This window comes from Impatiens glandulifera, chromosome 4 (genome assembly GCF_907164915.1).
Source record: "Impatiens glandulifera chromosome 4, dImpGla2.1, whole genome shotgun sequence".
Classification (NCBI taxonomy): domain Eukaryota; kingdom Viridiplantae; phylum Streptophyta; class Magnoliopsida; order Ericales; family Balsaminaceae; genus Impatiens; species Impatiens glandulifera.
Window position 1 is genome coordinate 48,395,363 of NC_061865.1, and position 25,876 is coordinate 48,421,238.

The following is a 25,876-nucleotide window of genomic DNA, read 5'->3' on the forward strand; positions in this document are numbered from 1 at the left end:
ATTGTAAGGAATCATTACTTTATGCTTATACGTTTTCATTGTTTTAAATGTAAGCTTAAGATATATTTTCTTACTTTTGGTCTAGGTAATTGGCTGGGCTCAAGCGATGCCGAAATTTGCAGGAGAAATTGTGACATTTGTGCAATCATTTCTTGAACGGACATACGAAAGATGCCGTGCTTCATACATGGAGGCAAGCAACTTTCTAGTATCTCACCTGTAAATAATTTCTATACAGCTCCTCCATTTGATGCCTTGTTTCAGATGGTAATAGGTTTTCTTATTTTGTCTAGTTTCAATTAATAACAAGCATCAGGATACTAGAAAATAAGGACACGAGTTTACCAAACCAGTTAGATTGAGAGGGCTTTAGCAGGAAATCTAATTCTCCTCTGGATATCTTTCATATTTATGTTTCTCCTATGAATTTTTTCATCCTTAACTCCTAAAGGAAGTTTAAAAGTAACCCAGCAAACTGTTGCTCAGTAGAAGTAACCTCAACCTAAGAAATTCTGTGGGTTTCCTATATATTGTTTAAACTAATGTAGTATATCTCGAAACAATTACTTTCTCCTGATTTTCTTTTCTAAAAACATTTATGATATTTCAATTCTAGATTTTTATTCAATGTGACCTACTTGTACATTTTTGCTCCAGAGGTAATAATTTTTTTGCTTGTTTTCAAGTAGTGATAATGGTGTCCTATTTCTCTTTCAAATCGTTGGAGATATAAGTAGAAATTAAGTACTGTAAGCCTAATAGTGAAAATTAAGGAAAATACTAAGTGAATGAAGATAATATATGAAAGAACATTACATACAATCTATATTTACTTTCTTTCTCACTCTTATTTTGATTTTACACATATAACCTTATGTAAAATTTACATGTCTAAATGGGGCATTAATCTTGCCAATATGCCGTCTCTGTTTTGTGGAGAAGTAAGACTGTGATACGTAACAAAAAATTAGTTTGAACACCTATTGGAATATGACATGTGGAGAGGACAATATGTGGTTATATAATTATAATTAGTAGATAATTATAAATAGTTAGATAGGATAACTATATATGAGTATGAAATTATGCTGATAATTATCAGTAGATTAGATCAGTTACAATTTTATTTAAATGTAATTTAATACTATATATTTACATTGATGGCCATTTTTTATAGATAAAATATGCAAAATAGATAGATGATAGTAGTGGTAACAACTGCAAAGATTCAAGCTTTGATGCCTATCATAGCAGTTTTAAGGTTTGAGATCCAAAGTGATAAATGAAAAGCCAAGAGAACAGAGAGTATGTGATTTGTTTCTTCATTAATGCACAAGTAATCCCCATGTTAGTCAACATATATAGTATGCTATCCCTAATCCTACTATGATTCAAATACGAACAAAATTACAGAACTAAAGAGAATAAAAGAATGTATTTATTTCTAAATGAATTAATTCACTATTACTGCCTATTAATATATACACAACATTCCGGAATCAAAGACCCCATTCTAAGCAAATCAATTATCTAATCTAATCAATCTATTTTAGGTAGCATATAGTTGTGATTAGCATCAATTATAAGGGAAGACCAAAGTAAATCAAGTCAAATTTTTAATAACAAATTAGTAATTTTCTTAGTCTCTCTTTCTAAATTCCGTCTCCCCCCTTCTCTCAAGATTTTGTAAGCCCAATTTAGGGTTCACACCATCATGCCTAAGATACAATGTTGGGAGATTTTTGTGTATTGAACAAGGCCTAACATATTTCACCATAGCAAGTGGAAAATCAACTTATTAGCCTTAAAACATAGGTTCATTATAAGTGCCGTACCTAAGTGAATTTCATCGGGAACTTGATCCGGTTTTAACTCTTGGATGTGGCATGTACTGAGTGCACTTATTCGGACATGCTCTTGTCAGTGATTCATCTATAGCTTTATGATTCCTTGATTTCCTTTTTCCCTTTCTTTCCATATTACAGGCTGTTCTAGAAAAGCTAAGTTATATGCTCATTGGACGACACGACATTGAGAATCTTTTGCGTAGTGATCCAGCCAGTGCTTGCTTGCCTACATCACTAGGTCAGCGGAAGGTTGAAAAGGCTAGTTCTGATGCTGAAGCTATAGAAATCGAAACAGAAATGAGTGATCTACTACTAAATCTGAGACCAATCAAGCAGGTAAGCATGTGAAGATGACATCTATGATCTTTTGTTATCCTAGAAAATGGGAATTTATTTATCTAATCCAGAATATGTTTTTCTTTTTCTAGATAAAACTACATTGTTAAAACATAATTTACTACAATCTGTGTAAAAATAGTAGGTGAAATATACCAATCTTCTTGTCTGTGTAATTCTGTTATATGCAGGAACATCTGATTCGTGATGATAACAAACTTACACTTTTGGCATCCCTTAGTGACTCATTGGAGTATGTTGCTGACTCTATTCAAAGGCAAGTTTTCTTTTTTGGTTCCTATTGAACTTGTCTTTTACTCTTCTTCATGGAGAAGCTTGGTTTAATATCAATGTCCTATTTTTGGCATATAGAATATGCCACCTCTGGCCAGAAGTTTGAGATTTCCTAGTAAGGATATTGTGAACTGGAAAGAAGAGAATTAGATTATGTGCTGTCTTACAGTGTAGATACGTCATATGTCAAGGTTTAGAATGAGAAAGAATATCCGTTGATATATTAATTTACAGCACCACTATCAAGTTACTGTCCAGATTTCAGTTTTCTCAACTTGCTAAAATATCAGATTTGAGCATGTGTGCGTTAATCTCATTACATTATACATTAGTCATGTCCAATAATAAGATAAATTGTGTTTTAATAAAAATGGTGAGCTACACAAATATGATAATTTGTCAGTCTTGATTTTGTTTTCAAATATGTTAAGCTTCCCACTACGAGTTAGTATTCCTTCCATCTCAACCTGTAAGCTCAACCATCAACATATTATTTTCCTAGATTTTAGAAAAAATGGTGTGACATTAAATATTTGAAAGTCAATATGAAAGAACAACACTATTTATTTGTTATTCTCTCTCTCCCAATGTTGTTTCAATAAAAAAATGAAAAACTTTCTAGAACTTACATATAATGGCCTTGTTTGGTAAGGGATTTCTCTAAACCAAATTCTCATCTGTCATTCACAAACTCTCTATAACTTTCTACTCAAATTTGCCACAAAGCCTCACATTAGCCAAAATCCAATAACTTGATAAACTAAAATTGATGAAGAAAGGGATAATTAATTGATCATCTAGATGTGAAAACCCGCCTTATTGATAAAATAACGAGCCAAAAGATTTTACATGTCCTTTATTGTTTAGGAACTCCAATATGAAAAAAAAAACATTGGCCATTTTCCACCAAATGATGGTCTTCTTTTCTAACCATTTGAATGGTTACAAGAGGATTGATCATGAGTTCAGTGTTATGTCATTTATCTTGAAAATTGAGAGAGATATTGTCTTAAAATATCTAACTTGAAAGAAATTGTCAATGGTGACTATTGTAGAAGGCTTGGGAAATCATTATGAGCGAAATTGATGAAGAAATGGTTCATGACTGATCTCATTTGAGATATGGGTAAAAAACTTTGTGAAGTTATTGGTTTCTATGAGATATAACGAAATCTTAGAAGAGTTATCATCAGCAGAAGTACAAAGTATTGAAAGACAATATCTTGTTATTACAAGTACCAAACATTAGAGTGTCATGGTATTCCCTTGATCATATGGAGCAATAGGGAACTATGTGATATATAGTAAGTTCATAATAAACTTAATTACAAGAAATTTCAGTTACCCATATACATAAACTCCTAAAATATTCCCCTAAAAGATTTATCATTATCCACTAATTTTTTGTGTAAAAAATGTTATGAATAAAAATGTATGATTGACTATAATAATCTTGTTGGATAAAATACAAAAACATTGCTTTCCTTTGTTGGCTTGAAGACAGCAAAACTGTGCTTCCTTGTCATTCAAGATAAATATTTTTTTGTCTTTTCATGGTGTATTTGTATGTATCTTCATTGTTGTTTCCTAGGTTTGTCACTCACACTGAGATAGTAATGAATTATGACACTATTCCAACTGCATGGATCTACTTTAGTTTACTTGGGTTCACATCACATTCACCTCCTTCAATAGTAGATAAATGTGGGTGCATTAAAATTATCCTTTACTATCCATCCATTTAATACAGGTTGGATTTATTGGTATAATTTGGTTTGACTATTTTCTATACTAGGGTAATTGTCTGATTACATTTCCTAGACTGTATTATTATTGTTTGCTCTTGTATTTCTGTTTTAGCGAACCTTTATTTTGGAATCAAAATTTCTAGATGCACATCAATGAACATAGTATTCTTAATATTTTCAATGGCTTATTTATAGTGTGTTTGTGTTTTCTCATACAATAACCAGGCTTGCAAAAACTTGTGCAAAGGCATCATCTAACCTGGTAGAAGGAAATATCAACCAGAAGGCTCCACATCATTCTCGAACGGCAAGTTCCTTTCCAAAGGATCTGGTATCATTTTCTGAAGAATACAGAAAGTTGGCAGTTGATTGCCTAAAGGTTTTACGCGTAGAGATGCAATTGGAAACTATTTTCCATATGCAGGTGTGGGATTAATTTTGTCATGAACATTTATTTTTGTCACACATATGAAACTTAGGTAAGCATTGAAACAGGAAATGACAAGTAGGGAATACATTGAAGATCAAGATGCAGAAGAGCCTGATGATTTCATTATTTCATTGACTTCAAAGGTGATCTTTACTGCCTTGAACTTTTATATTATTTTACCGTCTGCAACAGACCTTAGTTTGTTGATTTATGTAAAATTCTATATAGGAAGATTTCCCAAGTTTTCATTATGGGAGGTTTTCACGAAAGTACATTTTCTCGTCTTTTCTTTGTAGCCTCTTCAAGTTTATAGTACGAATTCCATTTGAAAAACTTTTCCTAGACAAAAGTTCTTTTTGGTGATAAACCAAGCCTGAATATTGTATCTTTGCAGCTCAAATAAAATAGTCTTTATTCGACGATTGTCCCTAAAGACACTAATTTTTTAGTTGAATCAAGTACTTTTGAGCATTTTATGTGGGCCGAATCAAGATTCAAATCACTCACAAGGCCTCCTTGGTTTGAAAAATATGTTGCCTAGTTTGAGGGAAAGTTTGGAAATAATCAAACTAGTCTTTAGGAATTAAGAAGTGGTTATGCCTTTCTTAGTGGAACCAACTAAAGTAGTGATTGGTTTCCCCTTCATATTGTATAAATGTTCATTCACGTGATTCCATCCAGTAATATAGAGTTTTATCTCTCACCAAATCTCTCTAAAAATACCACATTACTGAACATATCTCCTTCTTGGAGTAGTTAGTATTCTTAAACCTAGACCAAAAATTAAGGATCTATATCTTGGTTTAGTATGCTTACCAAAGTTCAATTATATTTTATTTTGTACTTGTATTACCTTAGGTACATTTATTATGTCAGCCTCCAAGTAATTTGTCATGTATTTTGCTAACAGTTAAGCAATCTGTAAGTTTCCTAAGACAAGATTTCCCTTAGATATTTTAAATCTTACCTATTTTTTAATTTATACTTTCTTGGGAATTGTTAAGGACAAATGATGATGTTAATAAAACAACTCACAAGGATGGCATTTACGTTTCATAAAAAGAAACATTAAAAGAATCTATCTATACCACAGGGATGAAATGTCAAGAGCTAGTTGAGATTTTCCAAATCCAGAGAGAGCAAGGCACGAATAGGTATAAACAAGAATGTTAAGAGGATTGTGTAAAATCCAAAAAATTAGAGTAAATAGATTGCAAAGGTCAAAGTAGTGAATATCAAGTAGAACTCACTGAAGATATAGGATTATCAACCACATCAATCAAGAATTAGCTTCGTTGGATTGACTTTAAAGGACATCTTCATGCTAATATTGCAAAATACTCTTTCTTGGGTTGGTGTTATCCAGCTGCTATTTGATTCATTACACGAATTATAATCACGGATCCAACTTTCTTCTTTATGACAGATAACACGCAGGGATGAAGAAATGTCTCCTTTTATTGCTGATGCAAAGCGAAATTACATCTTTGGTGGCATATGCGGTGTTGCTGCCAATGCATCTGTCAAGGTTTGCAACCGCTTTATCTCTATAATGTCAGTTTGTTTCAGTAGTTTATGGACTTGTCTTCAGAACCGTATTTTGTCTCTTGTTCCCAATTTTGAGGCCTTTATTTTATCATAATTATGACACAATTAAAATTAAAATGATGTACTAGGCACTGGCTGATATGAAGTACATCAATCTTTTCGGCGTTCAGCAGGTTTGTCGAAATTCAATCGCACTAGAACAGGTGATTCCTTCTACCTTTGAGCTCTTTTCTAAATACTTGCAAAGGGTTATTTTGTTGGACTAGTTGATGCATACTTGCATTGAAGGTCACACATTTCCCTGCTCTTCTCTTGTTTATTTAGCTAGAAATGGAATTGATAATTTAATTGGAACTTACCTTTCAAATATCATGTTTGGAATAACTTCCTGAACTATAACACTTGGCAAGTGCAGAAGTAGCTCCTATATTTATCTATATCGTTCTCCCTCTATTTTGTATACATAAATTAGAATTTAGTTGTATTTTTCTTCTGGCTTACTTGTTGCGACTAGACAAGGGACTCCGTAAAAAGTAGATGTGTAGAATTTTGTAGGGGAGATGATTTTCTTCATATATTTTGGATTTATTAAACTATTACAAGTCTACAAGAACTAGTTGTGATTCCTGCTGGAAATTAGGACACTTAAAGGAAGTGTTGAAAGATACATTGAAAGCCTAATAAGTCTTAGAATACTAAGTGATGGAAGCCAAGTGCAAACCATGCCTTCTCTATTGAAGAAAAAATTCATGGCGGTTTCAGCAAAAGGCAGATGAAAAATTCGATTTTTTTTATTAAGTAACAATCAAGAGTTACACAGATCATTCTTTGGTGCATTTAATAGATATGTCTATTCATAGACTTGATGAGACATGATTCATGAAGCACTTTTTCATCTGTGAATTTCATTTAAAATGATGAAGTTTAGCTATTATTTTACATTGTTCAAATGTTTAATTTATTTTAATACTAGTATTTCCTATTTTCTAAATGTTGTTCAAATAAATAGGCTTTAGCTGCTATTGCACCTATCGATAGTGAAGAAGTTCATTTAAAGTTAGATCGAGTGAGGACTTACTATGAGCTGCTAAACACACCATTTGAAGTGAGTTCATTTGACTTTATATATATTTATGTTTTCATTATCCCCTAGCACTTGCATGACTTACAATATTTTATAATTCTTTATAGGCCTTGCTTCCGTTCATTACTGAGCATGAGAACACGTTTACAGCTCAAGAGTAAGTTCCTACTGCTACTTTTTTTTTGAGAAAAAGAAAATTTAGAAACCCCAATGATTTAATAGATATACATATATTTACTAGATATTCTCCACAAATGGTATAGATGGTCTTCATTACTAAAATGACTTTTAATCGTCACATACATTGTAGGTTATTGGTTAATGACTTTGATGAACTCAATCATGGAATAATTAATAGTGTAAGTTTGTTTTTCAGGTATATTAATCTGGTGAAGGTCCAAGTCCCGGGGAGGGAGATTCCTATAGATGGGCAAGACCGTTTGAAGGAAATTTTGTCTTCGTAGGTTTCTTGGTTGTTGAAATTTGCGAATGTATATCAAATATTCATTCTTCTTATTCGGCTGTATAGAAGAAACCTCTTGAGTGTCTCAAACTAATTGTGGATTTTAGGCCATATTGTATTGAGTGGAGCTTCAACTTTGAAGGTTTGGTTATATAAACCATTTGGTTGGTAATGGTCATATTCATTCATTTATGTGGTTTGGAAGAGAAAGAGAAGCAGTGTAAAATTAAGTGCAGGTTTTATTTTTATTTTTTATGCATAGTTTGGTATTGGTTCGAGTGTTTGTTTGTTTGTAAAGAATTCATTTGAACAATCAGATTTATTAGAACATCATGTAATACACTCTTATTAATAAATTATGCAACCTTTTGGCCAAAAAAAAAATATTAGATTTAGTAATTTATGTCTATCAACTTACAATTGTATTTTAAGGTCCTTTATTTAATCTATTTCAAAGCAATTATGCAATGTTTTCTACTTCTCCAAGGGTTTTGAGAATTAAATTTGAGTTAAATTATTGCATCTTGTTCAGAATTAGGGTTATTTAAGTAATCCATTTGGTACTGTTATTACTTAATAATTTTGAAATCCTTAAATGACCTAATTTTTAGTAACATCGCAGATATTTCTGATATCGCTCAAATTTCTGTTCATATGTATCAACAAAACAACCCTTCCCGAAGTGGACAACAATTTTAACAATGGTTTTCCATTACCGTCAGTATAGGTATATATATTTTATTTTTTTAGTTAGCTTTTTTTAAAAAATTATATGTATAATGTAACCCTATAACCAAATTTCTATGTAAAAATTTAGGCCTTGTGAGGATATTGACAACATTATCATTGTCAATACATATCAATTCCATGGAGTTTTTATATTGTCGTTGATATGTAAGTTTTAACCATCATGAATAATATAACATTTACGTTCTTTTAGCCATGGTTTCTTGTATCATCTTGTTGCTCTTTCTTTTTGGTCCGGGCCAGGCACTCCATATGTGTTTCGGTAAAAGTAGTTAGTAATTAGGCTTGAATCTACGACTTTACAGTTATGAGCTCAAACGATTGTTGATGAAGAAGTTCATAGATGTTAGTTGTTATCAATCTTATCGTCCAAGAACTTTCATTCATATATAACAAATAATATGTTGTTTGTGTTCTTAAAAGAAAAGAAAATATACGTAACTGAATTTCATCATGATACTTAAGCAAATTATTTGTTGATTTTATTGTAATATTAAGTTGCTAATAAACATACTCCAATAAGGTTATTTAAGTAGTGAGAGTAAATTGTAAGAGATCAAAGAATTTTTTTTATTAAGGTTTGAATTTAAAGTAATTAAAAATTTATAAGAAATAATTAAAAAAAAAAAGCTTAAAAAATTCTAAATTTGATTAAAAACTTTAATGACAGCCTATCAATTATTGTTATATGTAGGAGTCTCTTACAAACTCAATCGAATACAATAAAATATATAAACAAAGTTTCTATGAATTACCCACACAGCTACCTTTGCTCAACTCTTTTCTCTATTTTATTTTTTATTTTCTTACTAATCACATATATATATATATATTTTAAAACAAATAATATAGGATAATCATTATACATAAACAAACTAAGAACATAAATCATAAACAAGAATCATTATTCATAAATAAATAAAAAATATAAACAATAAATAAGTTTATTCGAAAAAAACAAAAAGAAACGCATTTCATTGTTTGTGAAATTTTACTCTCTTGAGATGGAAACATTGATTTCTTCTAAATAATATATTTTCTTCTTTGCAACTATCTCTTGTAGTTTGTTATTTGTTATTACAACTTTTTAATGAACATTAGCTCATGTCGCTTGATTCTTGACTTGATTGAGTGACAATTAATCTTTAATACGTTTGATGAAGAGGTTGAGCCTATAACATTACTTGTTATCGATATTGATTTTCTAGTGAATTGATTTATATATGAAGGAACACTAGTAGTTGGATTCGATAGTGTTGTCCGAGGAGGAGGAAAAAGAATATGATGAGCGTGAATCGACGGTACTGTCCAAGGAGGAACACATGCAGTTGAATTCGATAGGGTTGTCCGAAGAGGAGGATGAACATGAGAAGCGAGATTCAATGGTGCTTTCCGAGGAGGAACATGTGAAGATGGATTTGATGGGTCTGTCCGAGAAGGAGGAGGATAAACACAAGGAGAAAGATTCAATGGTGTTTTCCGAGATTTAACACAAGTAGTTGGATTAAATAGGGTTGTTCGGAGAGGAGGAGGAACTCAAGTAGACCTTTTTGTGCACTTATACCTATATCAGTTTGTTCACCTTATCTTTTTAGATACAATTCCTTAATTTACAATGAAATTTAAACCATTAGAACTTGTTTCATTAGACTGTTATTTTCGTCTATTCTTCTATCAATTATTCTGGTTATCAATTATTCTGGTGTTAAATTCTATTTCTCCTTCCTTCTTCCTCCGCAGCTGTTTTCCAGGTATCGAATCTCTTATTATTTTTTTTTTTATTTTTTTTTTACAATAAATCAAATTTAAAATTATTTTTTCAAATAAAATCTTGATTTAATTAAAAAAATTAAATTATTTTCTTATTATATATTATATAATATATTATATATAATTAAATAATTTAATTATATATTAAATTAGATAGATACAAATTAAGATGTAATTTATTTAATTTAACAACAAAAGTAAAATAAAATTGAATTTGAATTTGAATTTAGAAAAACTTGTTTAGAATAAAATTGAATTTTAATTTAGAAAAAATTGAGAGAAAAAAATTTAGGCTTGAGTTTTGTATTAATTTATAATTATTGAAAGTTAGATTACATGTTTGAAAATTGGAAAAATAAATTAGTAAGAAATATTAATTTATTTATATAAATTATTTATGATATAGTTATATAAAAGTATAAATTATAAAATTATATATATAATATAAAGTAATATATGTTATATATATTGTTATTTTCGTTTGGGTTAAAAATTATAAAAATTTGTATAAGTAGTACATTATTTATAATTTTGTGTTTAATATATAAATAATAATATTATTTTACCTATTTAATTAATTAAAGTGAAATATAAATTTAAAAATATTTTTATATAATTAATATTTAATTATTATTATTCTTTTAATTTATTTACTATTACATATTATTATTATTTAATATTATAACTATTATATTTAATAAACAATGTAATTTTAATTAAAGTATAAAAATTAATTATAATATAAACTGTAAATTATATTTATTTAATTTAAATATTATTAATAATTGTAATAAAATATAACTAATATATATAATAAATAATATTATTTATAATCTAATTAAAATATAAAAAATATTATAATGATAATAATTAAAATTATTATCATTATAAATAATAAATATTTTTTAATTATAAAGTTATAACATGTCACCTTAAATATATATTGTAAAAAAATTAAGGATATAAACTTATATCAATAATAAAAATCTAATAAATATTATTATATAATTTCTATTATTACTAATGTTATTAAATACTAAACAAACAGTACTTTGAGTATATATTATGATTTTATTTTATTAGTTTTATCGAATTTTTTTTATTTTATTTAAATAAAATTTTAACTCAATTCAAATTTTATGATTTGATTAAACTAAAAATTAAATTTATCTTTTATTATATATTATATAATTTATTAAATATAATTAAATAATTATATATTTTATTATATATTAAATTATGTAGATACAAATTAGGATTTAATTTAAAAATAAAATAAAAGTGAATTTGAAAAAAAAAATGTTTCAAAATATCCCTGAAAAAACGAACTAGTAACGAGAAAAAATTGCCGTAATAAGTAATAAATTTATTAATAAATAAAATAAAATAGAGAAGAATAATATTTTTAAAATATAATATAATTTAAATTACCTTGGGAATAGGGACTACCACGCGGCTTAACCGAATTTGTTCCTATAATATAGAAAGATTAGATAGGGTTTCCATATTTCTCCTATTAATCCCATATAAACTCACCTTAACTGCATCATTCTCCATAAAAAATATTCATCAAAAAAATTTCTTCATCAAAAAAATTCTCAAGAAAATGGTTGTCTTCACTTTCGTCTGCAGGACTTCCGGCTCCGATTGGAACGCCAAACAGATCACCGGCGATCTTGAAGCATCAGCCGACTCCACCTTCAATCTACAGAGAAAATTAGTTCAGACCGTTCTCTCCGTTGATTCTTCCGGCGGTCTTCAATCATCTTTCTCCTTCGTTTCTCCTTCTTCCGCTGTTTTTCAGGTATCGATCTCTTATTTTCTTTTTCGTTTGTTTGTTTGGTCTTAATCAATTATTATAAACGCCTCATTATTAATGTGATTTACAGACGTTATTGATTAGTTTTGATCTTGTAATTTCATTATAAAAGTTTGACAAATCTTAATCATGTGATTTACAGAGGTTTTTTTTATTAGTTTTTGTCATGTAATTTCATTGATTGAATATGATTAATCAAGAGTGGATCTATATATGTAGCCCTATATATATGTAGTCCGGTAGCCTAAAATACTGTGTATTGTGTATGTAAATAACAATAACTAGAGTAAATACATTAGTTATTGAGAGTTTTTTCGTGGGTATAGAGAATTAGTGACAAACTAGTTATATTTTATTTTGTTTGTTTGATATTATTATTATTATTTTAAACTGGTAAATTTTATAAATTTTTTTTAGCTTTGTTAGATTTTAAATCTTGGTTTCGCACTTGTGTAAGTAATGAAGGATTCTTTTGATGATCTTTATTAGTATTAATTTTGATCTTTGTCGGTTGCAGGTTATTATTGGCGGTGGTTCGGTCAGTGGAGGAGCTGCGGCGGCAGCAGCACCTGCGGCGAAAGCTGCAGAAGCTCCGGCAGCGGAAGAGAAGAAAGAAGTTAAAGAGGAGAGTGATGAGGAAGACTTTAATTTCAATCTTTTTGATTAGATGAATTTATTTTTATTATGTTTTTTTATCTTTTGATTTCACTTTCTAAGATTTTTGTTCAATTTATTGGAAACTTTCTGCAATGGAGATCATACAATGAGTTTAATTTATTTCATATTGGAATTATTTTTCTGATTTTTATTGAATGTTATTATTTTGTGGAAAATAATAGTGTTTTTATTCATTGTTTCATAGTAAAGTGTCATAAAAAATAATGTTTTATAAGTTTAAAGTTCAAATTCTTTGACTAAAATTAATTTACAAAAAGATGATATTTCAAATTATGGCATAGGTTGTTTAAGCGATTTGGCTTAGTTGTTTATTTCTTTAAAAATAATCATTCTAAATATGGGTATATTTTTCATTATTTCATGTTAAAGTTGATATAAAATATTATTATTTTTTGGAAATTATATATATTTTTCATTATATCATGGTAAAGTTGGCATAAAATGTTATTATTTTATTATGGAAAAGTATATATATTTTTATTATTTCATGGTAAAGTTGGTATAAAAGTGGTTTAAACACGTTCAATAATATTATTAATTTTGGAAATTATATATTATGTTTTGTTATTTCATGATAAAGTTGACATAAAAGGTTGGTTAAAACATCCTAAATACTAGTAAAGTTAAAAGTTTTAAGACTAAAATCAAATCAAGTTTTGCCTTTTAAAAAAGAGATACAACCAAAAAAAATATTTTCATTTATAGGAATATAATTGTTTTGGGAAGTGAAGATTTATTTTAATTAACTATTGGCTACTATTCTCCAAAAATCTTCATGTCTAGTTAAATGCATTGTTTTAAAATGTGGTCAAAAGATATATTTCAAATTATTTATGAAACAAAAAAAATCAACTAAAGCACATTTTTCATTCATCAACTAAGCATACAAATTTTAACTATAAAAAATTTAGCACAAAAAACAAATAAAAAATCTTAAGCAATCATCTTTTCAACATTTCAGTAATCAAAAAATTCAAATTACATAAATATTTCAACACAATTTTAACAATTTTCAGCAACACATTTCAGTCTTTATAACACATTTTCAGCATATTTTTATAACTTCTCATTCACCATCAAATTCATAGATATTCTTACATATAAAATATTTAGATTATAAAACAAAGAGTATGACACAAATTAGTCAAAAACATATATATTAAACACTAAATTACTAAAACAAAAATATAAATAATTAGCCATTGAAAAATAAACAAATAAAACTACTAATTAAAAACATTGAAAAATCAGTCACAACAATTAGCTAGTAAGCACTATAAACACTAATTCAAAGCCATTGAAAACTAAATGAATTATTGAATAAAAAGAAAAAGAATACTAAAATAGTATTGAAGAAAACATGTCCTAACTAACATATAAATGAGAATTTAAAATATTTCAAAACACACCTAATCAAAACATACATAAAAAATCGCTAGTAATATGATTTATGGTCGTAACCCAAAAACAATTTATATATAGTCCGATCTAAGGATGACAATGACTACCTATATATATCGTGGATACCCGATGATCAGGTTCATGTATTTTAAATTGGGTTCGGAATCGGACAACGAAGGTAGAAAGGTACCCGACTGCGTTCGGGAATGAAGGGCCGGTGTGCGAAACAAAAATCTAAAATCCGGCAGGCATCAGATTATGTTAATAATAAACATAAAATGTTATTTTTATTAAGACTTAACGTGACCTCTTACATTCCACATTATGAAAAATATCACAATAAATATGACATTTATTTTTGGCAGTATCACTTCATTTCAACTTATTTGTTAAGATTCTCCCCAAGTTATTTTTTGGTTTGTCATTACTTTTCATCTTTAATTATTTTTAATAACAAAATGTTATTTCTCTTCTCATTTTTTATCTTCAATCTTTACTCTTAAATTGTATTCAAGCTTTATTCTAATACATTTTTTCAACGTTAATATATAATAACAAAATTGTAATATTTTTTAACATATACTAAATATGTAAGTAACCGGGTATATATGTTAGGTATATGTAACATCTTTAAAATTATTTTCTTTTAAATTTTTATAACCTTATAAGAGTTTGATCGGGTAACAGGTACCAGTTGAGGATCGGGTCCCAAAGAATCGAGAATAAAGATAGAAATAAAAATATTTATCGGAGTCAAGTAATAAAATAAAAATCGAGTTCGAGAACAAGTAATTCACTCCCCAACATAGTAGTCATTAGTCATTGTCACACTAATCCGGCCAAATGGACCAAGCCTAGGATTACTCTAAAGCATATGTACTTTAGAGTAAATTATTAGATTAAAATTTGTAAAGGGAAATGAAAGTAAAATTATGTAAACATCCTATTCCAAATTTTTGTAAATATCATAAATAACATATTCACCTGGCCATAACTAATTAGAAATTAACCATATTATATTGTTTAGTCATATATATAATAATGCAACATATCATGAAAACAATATTAACAACTCACCAATATTTTGTAAAACCATTTATCGAAATAAAAAATGTTTAATCAAGTTAGAAAGATACCCGATTTTTATTTTTAGGTCAGGCTTTTCACGACCTCGAATCTAGTTATTTAGTTATAAAAAAGAGTCCCTGTGAATTATGCTGAAATCTAGATCATGCATCACATTTGGAGTACATGGAGCACACCTAGGGTTCAAACCCAACTCGTGACAAGACCATTATCAAATAGATTAGTGGACATTCTTTTAGAAAAACAAAAATCTTTAAACTCATTAAAAAATGAGTTTTAGGATTTAACCACGGATATTATGAAATATTTGAAAATATTGTGTTTGAAAATCTTCCAAAGTTCCCTTCTAAACTTAAAATTTGCTTTAGAATATTTTAAGAAGAAGCTTGAAGAGTGTATGATTGTGTATCAATTTATTTATTTTGTAGTTTTACGGTATTTACTTACAATTTTTAATTGGGTAAATTTATGTTTTAAAGTTAGGACGAGTATTTAACGAATTAATCAGAAAACTAAATCGACAAGAATAAGATATATTTGTGTATTAACTAATATATTATTTATTATATATATATATATATATATATATATATATATATATATATATATAATATGATGCTTAATTTTTAAAGTGTCTGTATTGTCAGGTTGAGATTTGTAGTTAATTTGGATATATTTGAGAGTAAATGGATACTTGGGTCGGATTGTGGGTTGACCCGCCCATAAACTTAAAACGTTTAAAAATAAAATTAAAAATGCTATAGGTATGGTTCGAATTTACAACCTAACAAAATAAGTACAACCTTTTAACCAACTAGGCTAATAACACTTTATATTTTAAAATCAATACCAAATTTGATGAATGCGGGATATTTTAACAGTATAAGTTCAACTTTTTAACTAACTACTCTATATATATATAATGATGCTTAATTTTTAAAGTGTTTGGATTGCTAGGTCGAGAGTTGTGGTTAATTTGGATATATATGTGAGAGTAAATGGATACTTGGGTCGGATTGTGGGTTGACCCTCCCATAAACTTAAAACGTTTAAAAATAAAATTAAAAATGCTATAGGTATGGTTCGAATTTGTAACCTAACAAAATAAGTATAACCTTTTAACCAACTAGGCTAATAACATTTTATTTTTTTAAATTCAACACCAAATTTGATGAACGCGGGACATTTTAACAATATAAGTTCAACTTTTTAACTAACTAATCTATATATAGATAATAATGCTTAATTTTTAAAATGTTCGGATTGTCGGGTCGAAAGTTGTGGTTAATTTGGATATATGTGAGAGTAAATGGATATTTGAGTCGGATTATGGATTGACCCGCCCATATTTTTACCGTAATATTTTTCACGATTTTTTATATTATTACTCGTGCAAATACAGGATACGGCTAGTTTTTGTTAAAGGTACTGATGGAATTTTACAACACATATTTAAATGGTCAATTAAGTACGGATCATCTTTATTATATAGGTAAAGACTTTTTCATCCAAGTTGACACTTAAGGATGATGGTAGATAGAGGGTTGAGAAATATAATCTCAACATCAAACAATTAAGAAATTTGACTCATTGCAAGTTATTTAGACGAGAGATTCAAGATCAAATAAAGATCAGAAAAATGTCTTTATTAAGTTTCATTAATTGTGAATTCATGTTTCCAAATTTATAATTATTTCCATGAATGTCAAAGGGACATTACATTGAAGACATTGAATAAAATGACTTTTATTTGATTTCATGGCATATTTTGACTTGAAGATACATTACATGAATATATAGAATGTGTTTTTCAATGATAACATCAACAAAAAAAAAAACATTTTATATTGAGCAACATTAAAATTTTGTATTGAAAAACCCAAAATAATGCTCTATAAATTAAAGAAATTCATTGATGAGTTCAATAAAATTTCTTGTCATATTTATCACAAATTTTATCAAGTTATTATATCTGGTGGAATATAGATGGTAATTATGATGTAATTAAATAATTGTGTAAATCACAAATTTAGTGGAGTGAAATAGATAATTTTTATTTCTAAATTATGGGATTATATAATTTTCCATTAATGATATTAACACATCAAGAAACTAATAACATTGAAAAGGAAAAAGATATATGTGACAATCTAGTTATTTAGATCTTGGTGACGTCTATTTTATATTAGAATCTCAAATAATCGAAATTGTTTTCGAAGTGTATATGAATTATCACAAAAAGAAAATTATATTAATAAAGTTTAAGAGATTTAAAATGTAAGACATTAAATTAGGAGATAATTTTGTAATTTAGAGAGATAAATTTAATCTATAATTGCATCAATATTAGCCTTCAAAATGGAGAAATACAAAATAAATACTTAATAAAGGGTCATTAGAAAACAACTAAATGATTAATGTTATATTTAAATAATAAAACATTACATATTCTCACAAATTAAAGTTATTTTATCATTAGATTATAATTGTTTTAATTCTGATAATTCTTTTGTTAAATGCAACAAATTAGTGTGTCTATGGTTTGCTTTCTCTACCAATAATGTATTTGAGGGGTTTTTTTTCTCTCACAATTTGTTATTTATCTAAGATAAATTGAAATAATAAATGATACTCATTTGTTATTATTATATATAATAAATTGTACTCATGATACAAATTAATATTGTGAAATTAAATGATAAAATACAAATCCCTCAAAATAGACATGAAGGAGACATCTTGAAAGGAACCCATCTCCGGTGAAGGTCTGATCATTTCATAAGGAAGGCGACGGCGGATAGGATGAGAGATGAAGAGATGATTCCGGTGGAGATGGAAGATGAGAAGAAACCTGCGCCAGTTTGGGATGAAGGTGCTGGGGCAGGGGCGTCTTGTGCAGCCACCATGGAAACAAATGCAAGCACCGTGGCCATGGAGACTAGAAATTGGGATGCGAAATTGGCCATTTTTGGTTTGTTAATGATTGATGGGGGTGTTTGGAGATGAACCAGATGATGATTGTTTAGTAGAAATTGTGGGTTTTTATAGTTAGGGTTGGGAAGAATAGGAATAGTGTCAAGTTTGAATGAATTATTATTTTAACATTTTTTGTTTGAAATTATTTCGGTGGCTTCCATTTTGTGTTTGGGTTTCTTGATGATACGGTTTGTAGGACCCCACGTATATGAAGAAGTTGGCATGTTTGCCTACATCATTGCTCTCACGTGACTAATATTATAATTTTATTAGTTGTTTGCTGTTACAATCTGTTAGGGCTTGTTTGATACTCACTTTCTCATCACCAATTATTTTTAATTTGAAAGGAATATGACACACAAAAATAATTGTGATATTGAGATTTAAAAAAAAAAAACAAGTGTTAAATCTAATGGTGAGGTCAATCAAAGAGACTAGAAATTTAGGGTAACGGCCGAATTTTTTTACTAAGACCACTCGGAGGACGGATCGAGATGGGGAGGGAAGAAAGTAAAAAGTTAAGAAGATAAAAAGTTAAAGATAATTAAAACGGTTTAATTAATTTTAAGGGGATACTCTCTTCTAACCTAACGGTAATAAGAGGTGAATACTCACTCTAAGGTCCTGATTTTGAGCCCGTCAGACGGCAACAAATTTTATGCATGGTTAAATGTGTTTGCGAATTACCTACATAATTCGTTGTCTATTTTTTTTCCCAACAAAATACTGAGGTGACCCTGAATAAATTACTAAATAATATATACATGATTAATTTTTATGACAATATGAATTTTTATTACTTTAAATAACTTAATATATTTTGTCAAGTTCCGTAAGTAAAAACAAGTATTATTGATTCTTAAGTATATTTAAAATTTGAATCAATTTCGTCTGACAAATCTAATATTATTCTCAAATATATATTTTGATTTTGACACCAAAATGGAAAAACTTACTTTAAGTATGACTAATTTTGACCTTGACTTGCGAATTGGCCAACTCCAAATTGGTAAACCGTCTTCTTCAATTTTGTTTATTTTAGTTTAATTTCAAATAAACAACATTTAAAAGATAAATCACTTTATTCATTATTTTTAATTTATTTGATAACATATTGTATTGTATTGTAAGAAATGGAAAATCTTTATCCTCTTCCCATGACAATTTACAACAGTAATGTATTATTAATGACATAATAGAAATAAAACTAGTTTACAACAAACATGTATTAATGAAATACTATAAACATAATCCTAGTAGTTTACAGCAATCTTGTATTAATAAAATACTATAAAAAAAACTAGTTAGGGTAAACGAGTCGAGTCGAGTACCATACTACTCGAACTTGACTCAAATTACATTATAAATACTCGATTCGAATTACATCGAGCACCAATATTTATACTTGAACTTGACGAATTTGACTCGATGACAATTCAAGCTACTAGTTCGAACTCGAAAACTCGAAAATTAAATTTTATTAATTTAAATTAAATTTTACAACCATTAAATAATATCTCAAACATAGTATATTTCTTTTATAGGTACTACTTACTAGCTAGTTAGATTATAATAGATTTAAATGACAGAATTAAGTTAATCTGATTATGATTAATTACTCATGTTATTTCGGTGAGATTAAGATATACATTAAATTTTACTAATTTTAGTCTTAATTAAAAGTAAAGTATGCTAAAAATAATAAATTGTATTATACACAAACTCAAGTTCAACAGACAATCTTGACTGTTTCTCTCTATTGGTCATCATTGTGATGGAAGTGTGTTGGGATCAAGTAACTTCCTCCCTTGGAACTGCATCACCTTCTTACCAGGTCCATTTTCTTCTTATATATATCATCATCATCTTCCACTTTACTTGTATCATAAAATAGGCTGAATGAATTAACATTGTTCTTTATGTTGCAGTTTGAGGGAGCTTATTTGAGTGATGAGAAATGTTGGAATAACTGGGATGTTTACACTCATAAACCTGGTGAGATCTCTGCAAGACATACAAAAATAAACATATGTTTGTTCCAATTATTTAACGAGGTTCTCTCTACCTCTGTATTACTTACAGATACAATAATCTATGGAAATAATGGGGATATTGCTGTTGATCAGTACCACAAATATGGAGTACTAATTTTTATTCATTTCACAAACATAATTTTGATTTGCTCAACCTACTACTACATTAGTGACATGCTTAAACAGGAAGATATAGAGCTCATGGAATATATGGGAGTCAATAGCTATCGTTTCTCAATATCCTAGTCAAGAATTTTACCAAGTTAGTTACTTGTTCATTCATATGATCATTTGAAGCATATTATTGTCGCTACTTGTAACTATTGTTGAATAAACTTTAATTAATAAGGTATTTAGTTTTTTGATGTTTAATAATCCTAGAGTAATAACAAGGGGTGATTGGAATAACCAAGAGATTTGGGTGGGAGCTATTTAATATGCAGAATAATTTTGTTTTGTCATTTGAAGAGTCAAGCATATGAAGAGTCTATGATTTTCTATAAAGAGTTGTAAAAATCTATTTGAGATAATAAGAAATATATATTTTGGCATCTTGTTATCAACAAATTGGTATCAGAGCTATTGTGTGTGAGGTGAGCGTGAGAAAACCTATTAGTCTCAAAAGAGAACGCCGCGGTGTGCGCTGGCCGAGAGAGAAAAACAAGAGTGATCGAGAGCCTTGTGAGGTGTGTGTGTTGAGTGTAAACACTTGAGAGGAATGACAGGTCTAACCAATGGCATCCCGCTACCCAAGTTGACAAAAGGCGTCAACTACGACAACTGGAAGGTGCGGATGAAGGCCCTTTTCGGTTCCCAAGATAACTGGGATGTGGTCGAGACTGGGTATGAGGAACCGGAGAACACAGATGGGTATTCAAATGCCCAGTTGAACGCGTTGAAGGTCGTTCGAGCTAAAGATAGGGCGACTCTATATCTACTATACCGATCTGTCGACGAATCTGGTTTTGAGAAGATAGTTGATGCAAAATCTTCCAAAGTGGCATGGGATACACTCGAAATAACAAACAAAGGAGACGAACGGGTGAAGCAAGTCCGACTTCAAACCCTAAGGGGCGATCTGGAAAACATGAGGATGAAAGAGTCTGAAAGCGTATCTGAGTTCATTACTCGAGTGGAGACCGTGGTGAACAAACTAAATCGGAATGGTGAGAGTCTTTCATCAAACCGAGTTGTTGAAAATATTCTGAGGTCATTGACAGATAGTTTCGAAAATATTGTGTGCGCAATAGAGGAATCTAAGGATCTATCAACGCTCACCATTGAAGAGCTTGTTGGGTCCTTGGAAGCGCATGAGCAGAGAAGGAAAAACAAGAAGGGGGAGTCTCTTGAACAGGCTCTCCAGGCAAAGGCGACAATAAAAGAGGAGAATGTGCTTTATACTTAGAGTACCAGAGGCAGAGGAAGAGGCAGAAGCCTAGGTGGTAGAGGAAGAGGAGGACGAGGAAGTGAGCAAGTCGGCCAACAGAACTGGCATGGCAGAGGTCAAGCTCGGGGTGTCCGGACAAACACAAATAATAATATTGAGTGTTATAATTGTGGAAAGAATGGGCATGTTGCCAAGGATTGTTACTCGATAAAATGTTATAATTACGGAAAGTTGAGTCATATTTCCAAAGATTGTAGATCCGAGAAGAAAAAGGAGGAACCAACAAACTTCTTTGTTGAGAAAGAAGATGAAGGGTTGTTGCTGGTGACAAAAATTCCAGAAACTGAGATCAAACTAAGTTGTTCTGATAACTCATTTTGGTACTTGGATACTGGCGCAAGTAACCACATGTGCGACGACGAAAGCTTATTCAAAATACTCTCAAAGGTGGAGTCCGAATCCATTTCTTTCGGCGATGCTTCAAAAGTAGCCGTCAAAGGTCGAGGAACGATCAGGTATCAGCAGAAAAATGGGGGAATCGGAGAAATCAGAGATGTTTACTACGTACCTGATCTCAAAAGCAACATACTGAGCATGAGACAGTTGATGGAGAAAGGGTACTCGGCTATAATGAAGGACCGAGAAATGCAGCTGAAGGATAAACTTGGGAGACTCATTGCCCAAGTAGAAATGAAGAAAAATCATATGTACAAACTTGAGCTTAAAATAGTTCAAGATAAATGTATGCAACTTGATCTAGAGGATGAGGCCATGAAGTGGCATTATCAGTTCGGTCATCTTCACTTCGGAGGGTTGAACGAGCTGGTGAAAAAGGAGATGGTGCTTGGACTGCCTAACATTATATTCGAAAAGAGATTCTGTGAAGAATGTGTGATCGGGAAACAAGCGAGGACTTCTTTCCCAAGAAGTTCTGAATACAGAGCAAAGGAGCAACTCGGACTGATTCACACGGATTTATGTGGGCCAATAACTCCAGAGTCATTTAGTGGTAAAAGATATTTCCTTTCTTTAATTGATGATTTTTCGAGAAAGATGTGGATTTATTTTCTGAAGGAGAAGTCAGAAGTGTTTGAAAACTTCAAGAAATTTAAAGTGATGGCGGAGAAAGAAACAAACAAAGTTATCAAAGCAGTCCGATCTGACAGAGGAGGTGAGTTCACTTCTAACGAGTTCAACAAATACTGCGAGGAACATGGAATCAAACGTTTCTTGACTGCTCCATATTCTTCGCAGCAAAACGGTGTAGCAGAACGAAAGAATCGAACTATACTCGATATGGTTCGATCTATGTTGAAAGGAAAGAATATGCAGAAACAGTTTTGGACAGAGGCAGTGCAGTGCGCAGTCTATGTGCAAAATAGATGTCCACATGCCAAGCTAGGAGAGAAGACACCTCAAGAGATTTGGAGTGGTATGAAGCCGAATGTCTTTCATCTCAAGGTATTCGGTAGTGTGGCCTATGGGCAAGTACCAAGTCAGCACAGGACAAAGTTAGAAGATCGAAGCAAGAAGTACATATTTATCGGGTATGATGAAAAATCTAAGGCATATAAATTGTTTGATCCTATTAATAAGAAATTGGTGGTGAGTCGAGATGTTCACGTGGAGGAATCAATGACATGGAACTGGAGTAACACGATTGAGGAAGAAACTAGTTCAAAGGTTGTTATGCCTCCGATATCAACAACCACCGAGCTTTCAAAAGATGAATCTGAGCCTCTACAGCCCAGAATGAGAAGTCTACGGGAGATATATGACACTACAAATGAAGTCCACATTGTATGTCTTCTCGCCGACTCAGAAGATTTGAATTTTGAGAAAGATGTACAAGACGAGAAATGGAGATCGGCTATGGATGAAGAAATTGGGACAATTGAACGCAATAAAACCTGGGAGCTAACCGACCTTCCTGAAGGAACTCGACCAATTGGAGTAAAATGGGTGTACAAAAAAAAAGATGAATGTCGAAGGAGAGGTTGAGCGTTATAAGGCTCGACTTGTGGTGAAGGGCTATAGACAAAAGGAGAGAATCGATTATGATGAAGTTTTTGCTCCTGTCACGAGAATGAAGTCAATTCGACTTCTGATCTCGTTAGCTTCTCAAAACCAATGGCCAATTCTATAGATGGATGTGAAATCAGCATTTCTAAATGGAGTGTTGAAGGAGGAGGTGTACGTCGAGCAACCACTTGGGTATATGAAGAGAGGTGATGAGAAGAAGGTGCTGAGATTGAGAAAAGCCCTCTATGGGCTGAAGCAGGCTCCTCGTGCTTGGAATGAGAGAATTGACGAGTATTTCAAGAAAAATGGGTACCAGCAATGTCCGTACGAGCATGCCTTGTACACAAAGAAATCAGAAAATGATATGATGGTAGTCGCTCTCTATGTCGATGACCTCATATTCACCGGAAGCAACACAAAACTGATTGAGGAGTTCAAGGAGGTAATGAAGAAGGAGTTTGAGATGACAGACTTAGGTTTGATGAAATATTTTCTTGGCCTAGAAGTGAAGCAGTCAGAGGAAGGGATTTTTATATCCCAAGAGAGGTATGCGCTTGAAATTTTAAAGAAGTTTAAAATGGAGGACTGCAACCCAGTTTCAACTCCAATGGAACCAGGCACTAAACTCTCAAAGTTTGATGGAGGAGAACGGGCTGATGCTGGGAGATATCGAAGCTTAGTCGGAAGTCTAAGGTATCTTACAAGCACGAGACCCGACCTAATGTTGAGTGTTGGGATAACAAGCAGATTCATGGAGGATCCAAGCGATACACATTGGAAGGCCTCGAAGAGAATTCTGAGATATGTTCGAGGAACTCTTTCACTTGGTATTTTCTATTCAAAATCAGATAACTACCGATTAGTGGGTTACTCTGATAGTGATTGGTGTGGTGATGTTGATGACCGGAAAAGTACTTCGGGTTATGTATTCTTACTCGGAAATTCAGCTTTTACTTGGTTGTCAAAGAAGCAGCCTATTGTAACTCTGTCGACCTGCGAGGCAGAGTATGTGGCGGCCTCTTGGAGTGTGTGTCATGCAGTATGGCTTTCAAATTTACCAAGGCATTTGGGAGTGATCCGGGATGAAGGGACTGTGATTCGAGTTGATAACAAGTCGGCGATCGAATTGGCAAAGAATCCAGTTAATCACGGAAGGAGCAAGCACATTGATGTACGATTTATTTCATTCGAGAACAAGTCAAAGAAGGAAAGGTTGAGTTGGAGCATGTTGAAAGTCGAGCTCAAGCCGCTGACATATTCACCAAGCCATTACCGACCACACTGCTGGAGAGTTGTAAAAGGCTGATTGGAATGAGAGATGGGAAGAATATTTAAGTTTAAGGGGGAAATTTGTTGAATAAACTTTAATTAATAAGGTATTTAGTTTTTTGATGTTTAATAATCCAAGAGTAATAACTAGGGGTGAGTGGAATAACCAAGAGATTTGGGTGGGAGCTATTTAATATGCAGAATAATTTTGTTTTGTCATTTGAAGAGTCAAGCATATGAAGAGTCTATACTTTCCTATAAAGAGTTGTAAAAATCTATTTGAGATAATAAGAAATATATATTTTGGCATCTTGTTATCAACAACTATAATGAGGGAAGATTCGGGGAACCAAATATGGCTGGTATTCAACACTACAACAACTTCATTGATGCCCTTTTAAACAAAGGTTACTAGTATGTCAATGATCAAATAAAAAGGAAACAAAAGCAATTGGAATTGATGAATCATTTTCATTTTGTTTTATTTTGATATGAATCATTCCATTTGTGACTCTAACTCATTTCGATGTTCCACAAGAACTTGAAGACAGATACAAGTCTTGGTTAAGCACAAAAGTAAGTTGCAGTTAACAATTAATCTTTGTGCAGTAAGTTGAATTCCCCAAAACTGGATATATTTCCTTTATAGTTACTACTTACTAGCTAGATTATAATATATTTAAATAGTTTGTTTATAATGATTTAAAAAAATGTAAACTAAAATATACCTGAATGATTTTGAAGAACAAAATTTGCATTGAACTCAAAACTGAACACTGAAGTATCTTTGATGGAGGAAGAATCGGGTTTTTAGCTGTTCATTTGATGAAAGAATGTATGGATGATGGAGGAAGAATCGGGTGAACAATTGGGGATGAGAGAAAGAGATTGTGAATGTAAGTGGGGCGGCTGCGCTATTAGGGTTTTTTTAGTTTATG

The 25,876-nt window shown here is 30.7% G+C and overlaps 2 protein-coding genes across 2 annotated transcripts in view; both read left to right on the forward strand.

The window, feature by feature from the left end:
* The window catches only part of LOC124936236 (exocyst complex component SEC8), a 27,413-nt gene extending 19,330 nt beyond the window's left edge, over nucleotides 1-8,083 (forward strand). The window contains exons 18-27 of the mRNA XM_047476719.1: nucleotides 86-193; nucleotides 1,986-2,183; nucleotides 2,375-2,460; nucleotides 4,451-4,649; nucleotides 4,721-4,798; nucleotides 6,082-6,183; nucleotides 6,332-6,406; nucleotides 7,213-7,308; nucleotides 7,395-7,444; nucleotides 7,664-8,083. Coding sequence (XP_047332675.1) covers nucleotides 86-193; nucleotides 1,986-2,183; nucleotides 2,375-2,460; nucleotides 4,451-4,649; nucleotides 4,721-4,798; nucleotides 6,082-6,183; nucleotides 6,332-6,406; nucleotides 7,213-7,308; nucleotides 7,395-7,444; nucleotides 7,664-7,751 — 1,080 coding nt within the window. The 3' untranslated portion in view covers nucleotides 7,752-8,083. The remainder of the gene's footprint in view (nucleotides 1-85; nucleotides 194-1,985; nucleotides 2,184-2,374; nucleotides 2,461-4,450; nucleotides 4,650-4,720; nucleotides 4,799-6,081; nucleotides 6,184-6,331; nucleotides 6,407-7,212; nucleotides 7,309-7,394; nucleotides 7,445-7,663) is intronic.
* Nucleotides 8,084-11,855: 3,772 nt separating this feature from the next.
* On the forward strand, nucleotides 11,856-12,753 carry LOC124937066 (60S acidic ribosomal protein P3-like). The gene is made up of 2 exons (XM_047477576.1): nucleotides 11,856-12,071; nucleotides 12,604-12,753. Exons 1-2 carry the CDS (start codon nucleotides 11,874-11,876, stop codon nucleotides 12,751-12,753), a joined length of 348 nt encoding a protein of 115 aa, XP_047333532.1. The 5' UTR covers nucleotides 11,856-11,873.
* Nucleotides 12,754-25,876: the final 13,123 nt, after the last annotated feature.

Excerpts from the sequence above, each read along its gene's own strand:
- LOC124937066 (XM_047477576.1), top strand. The coding sequence starts at position 11,874 with ATGGTTGTCTTCACTTTCGTCTGCAGGACTTCCGGCTCCGATTGGAAC. Across the intron at positions 12,072-12,603 it reads CTTCTTCCGCTGTTTTTCAG|GTTATTATTGGCGGTGGTTC; the intron begins GTATCGATCTCT and ends TGTCGGTTGCAG.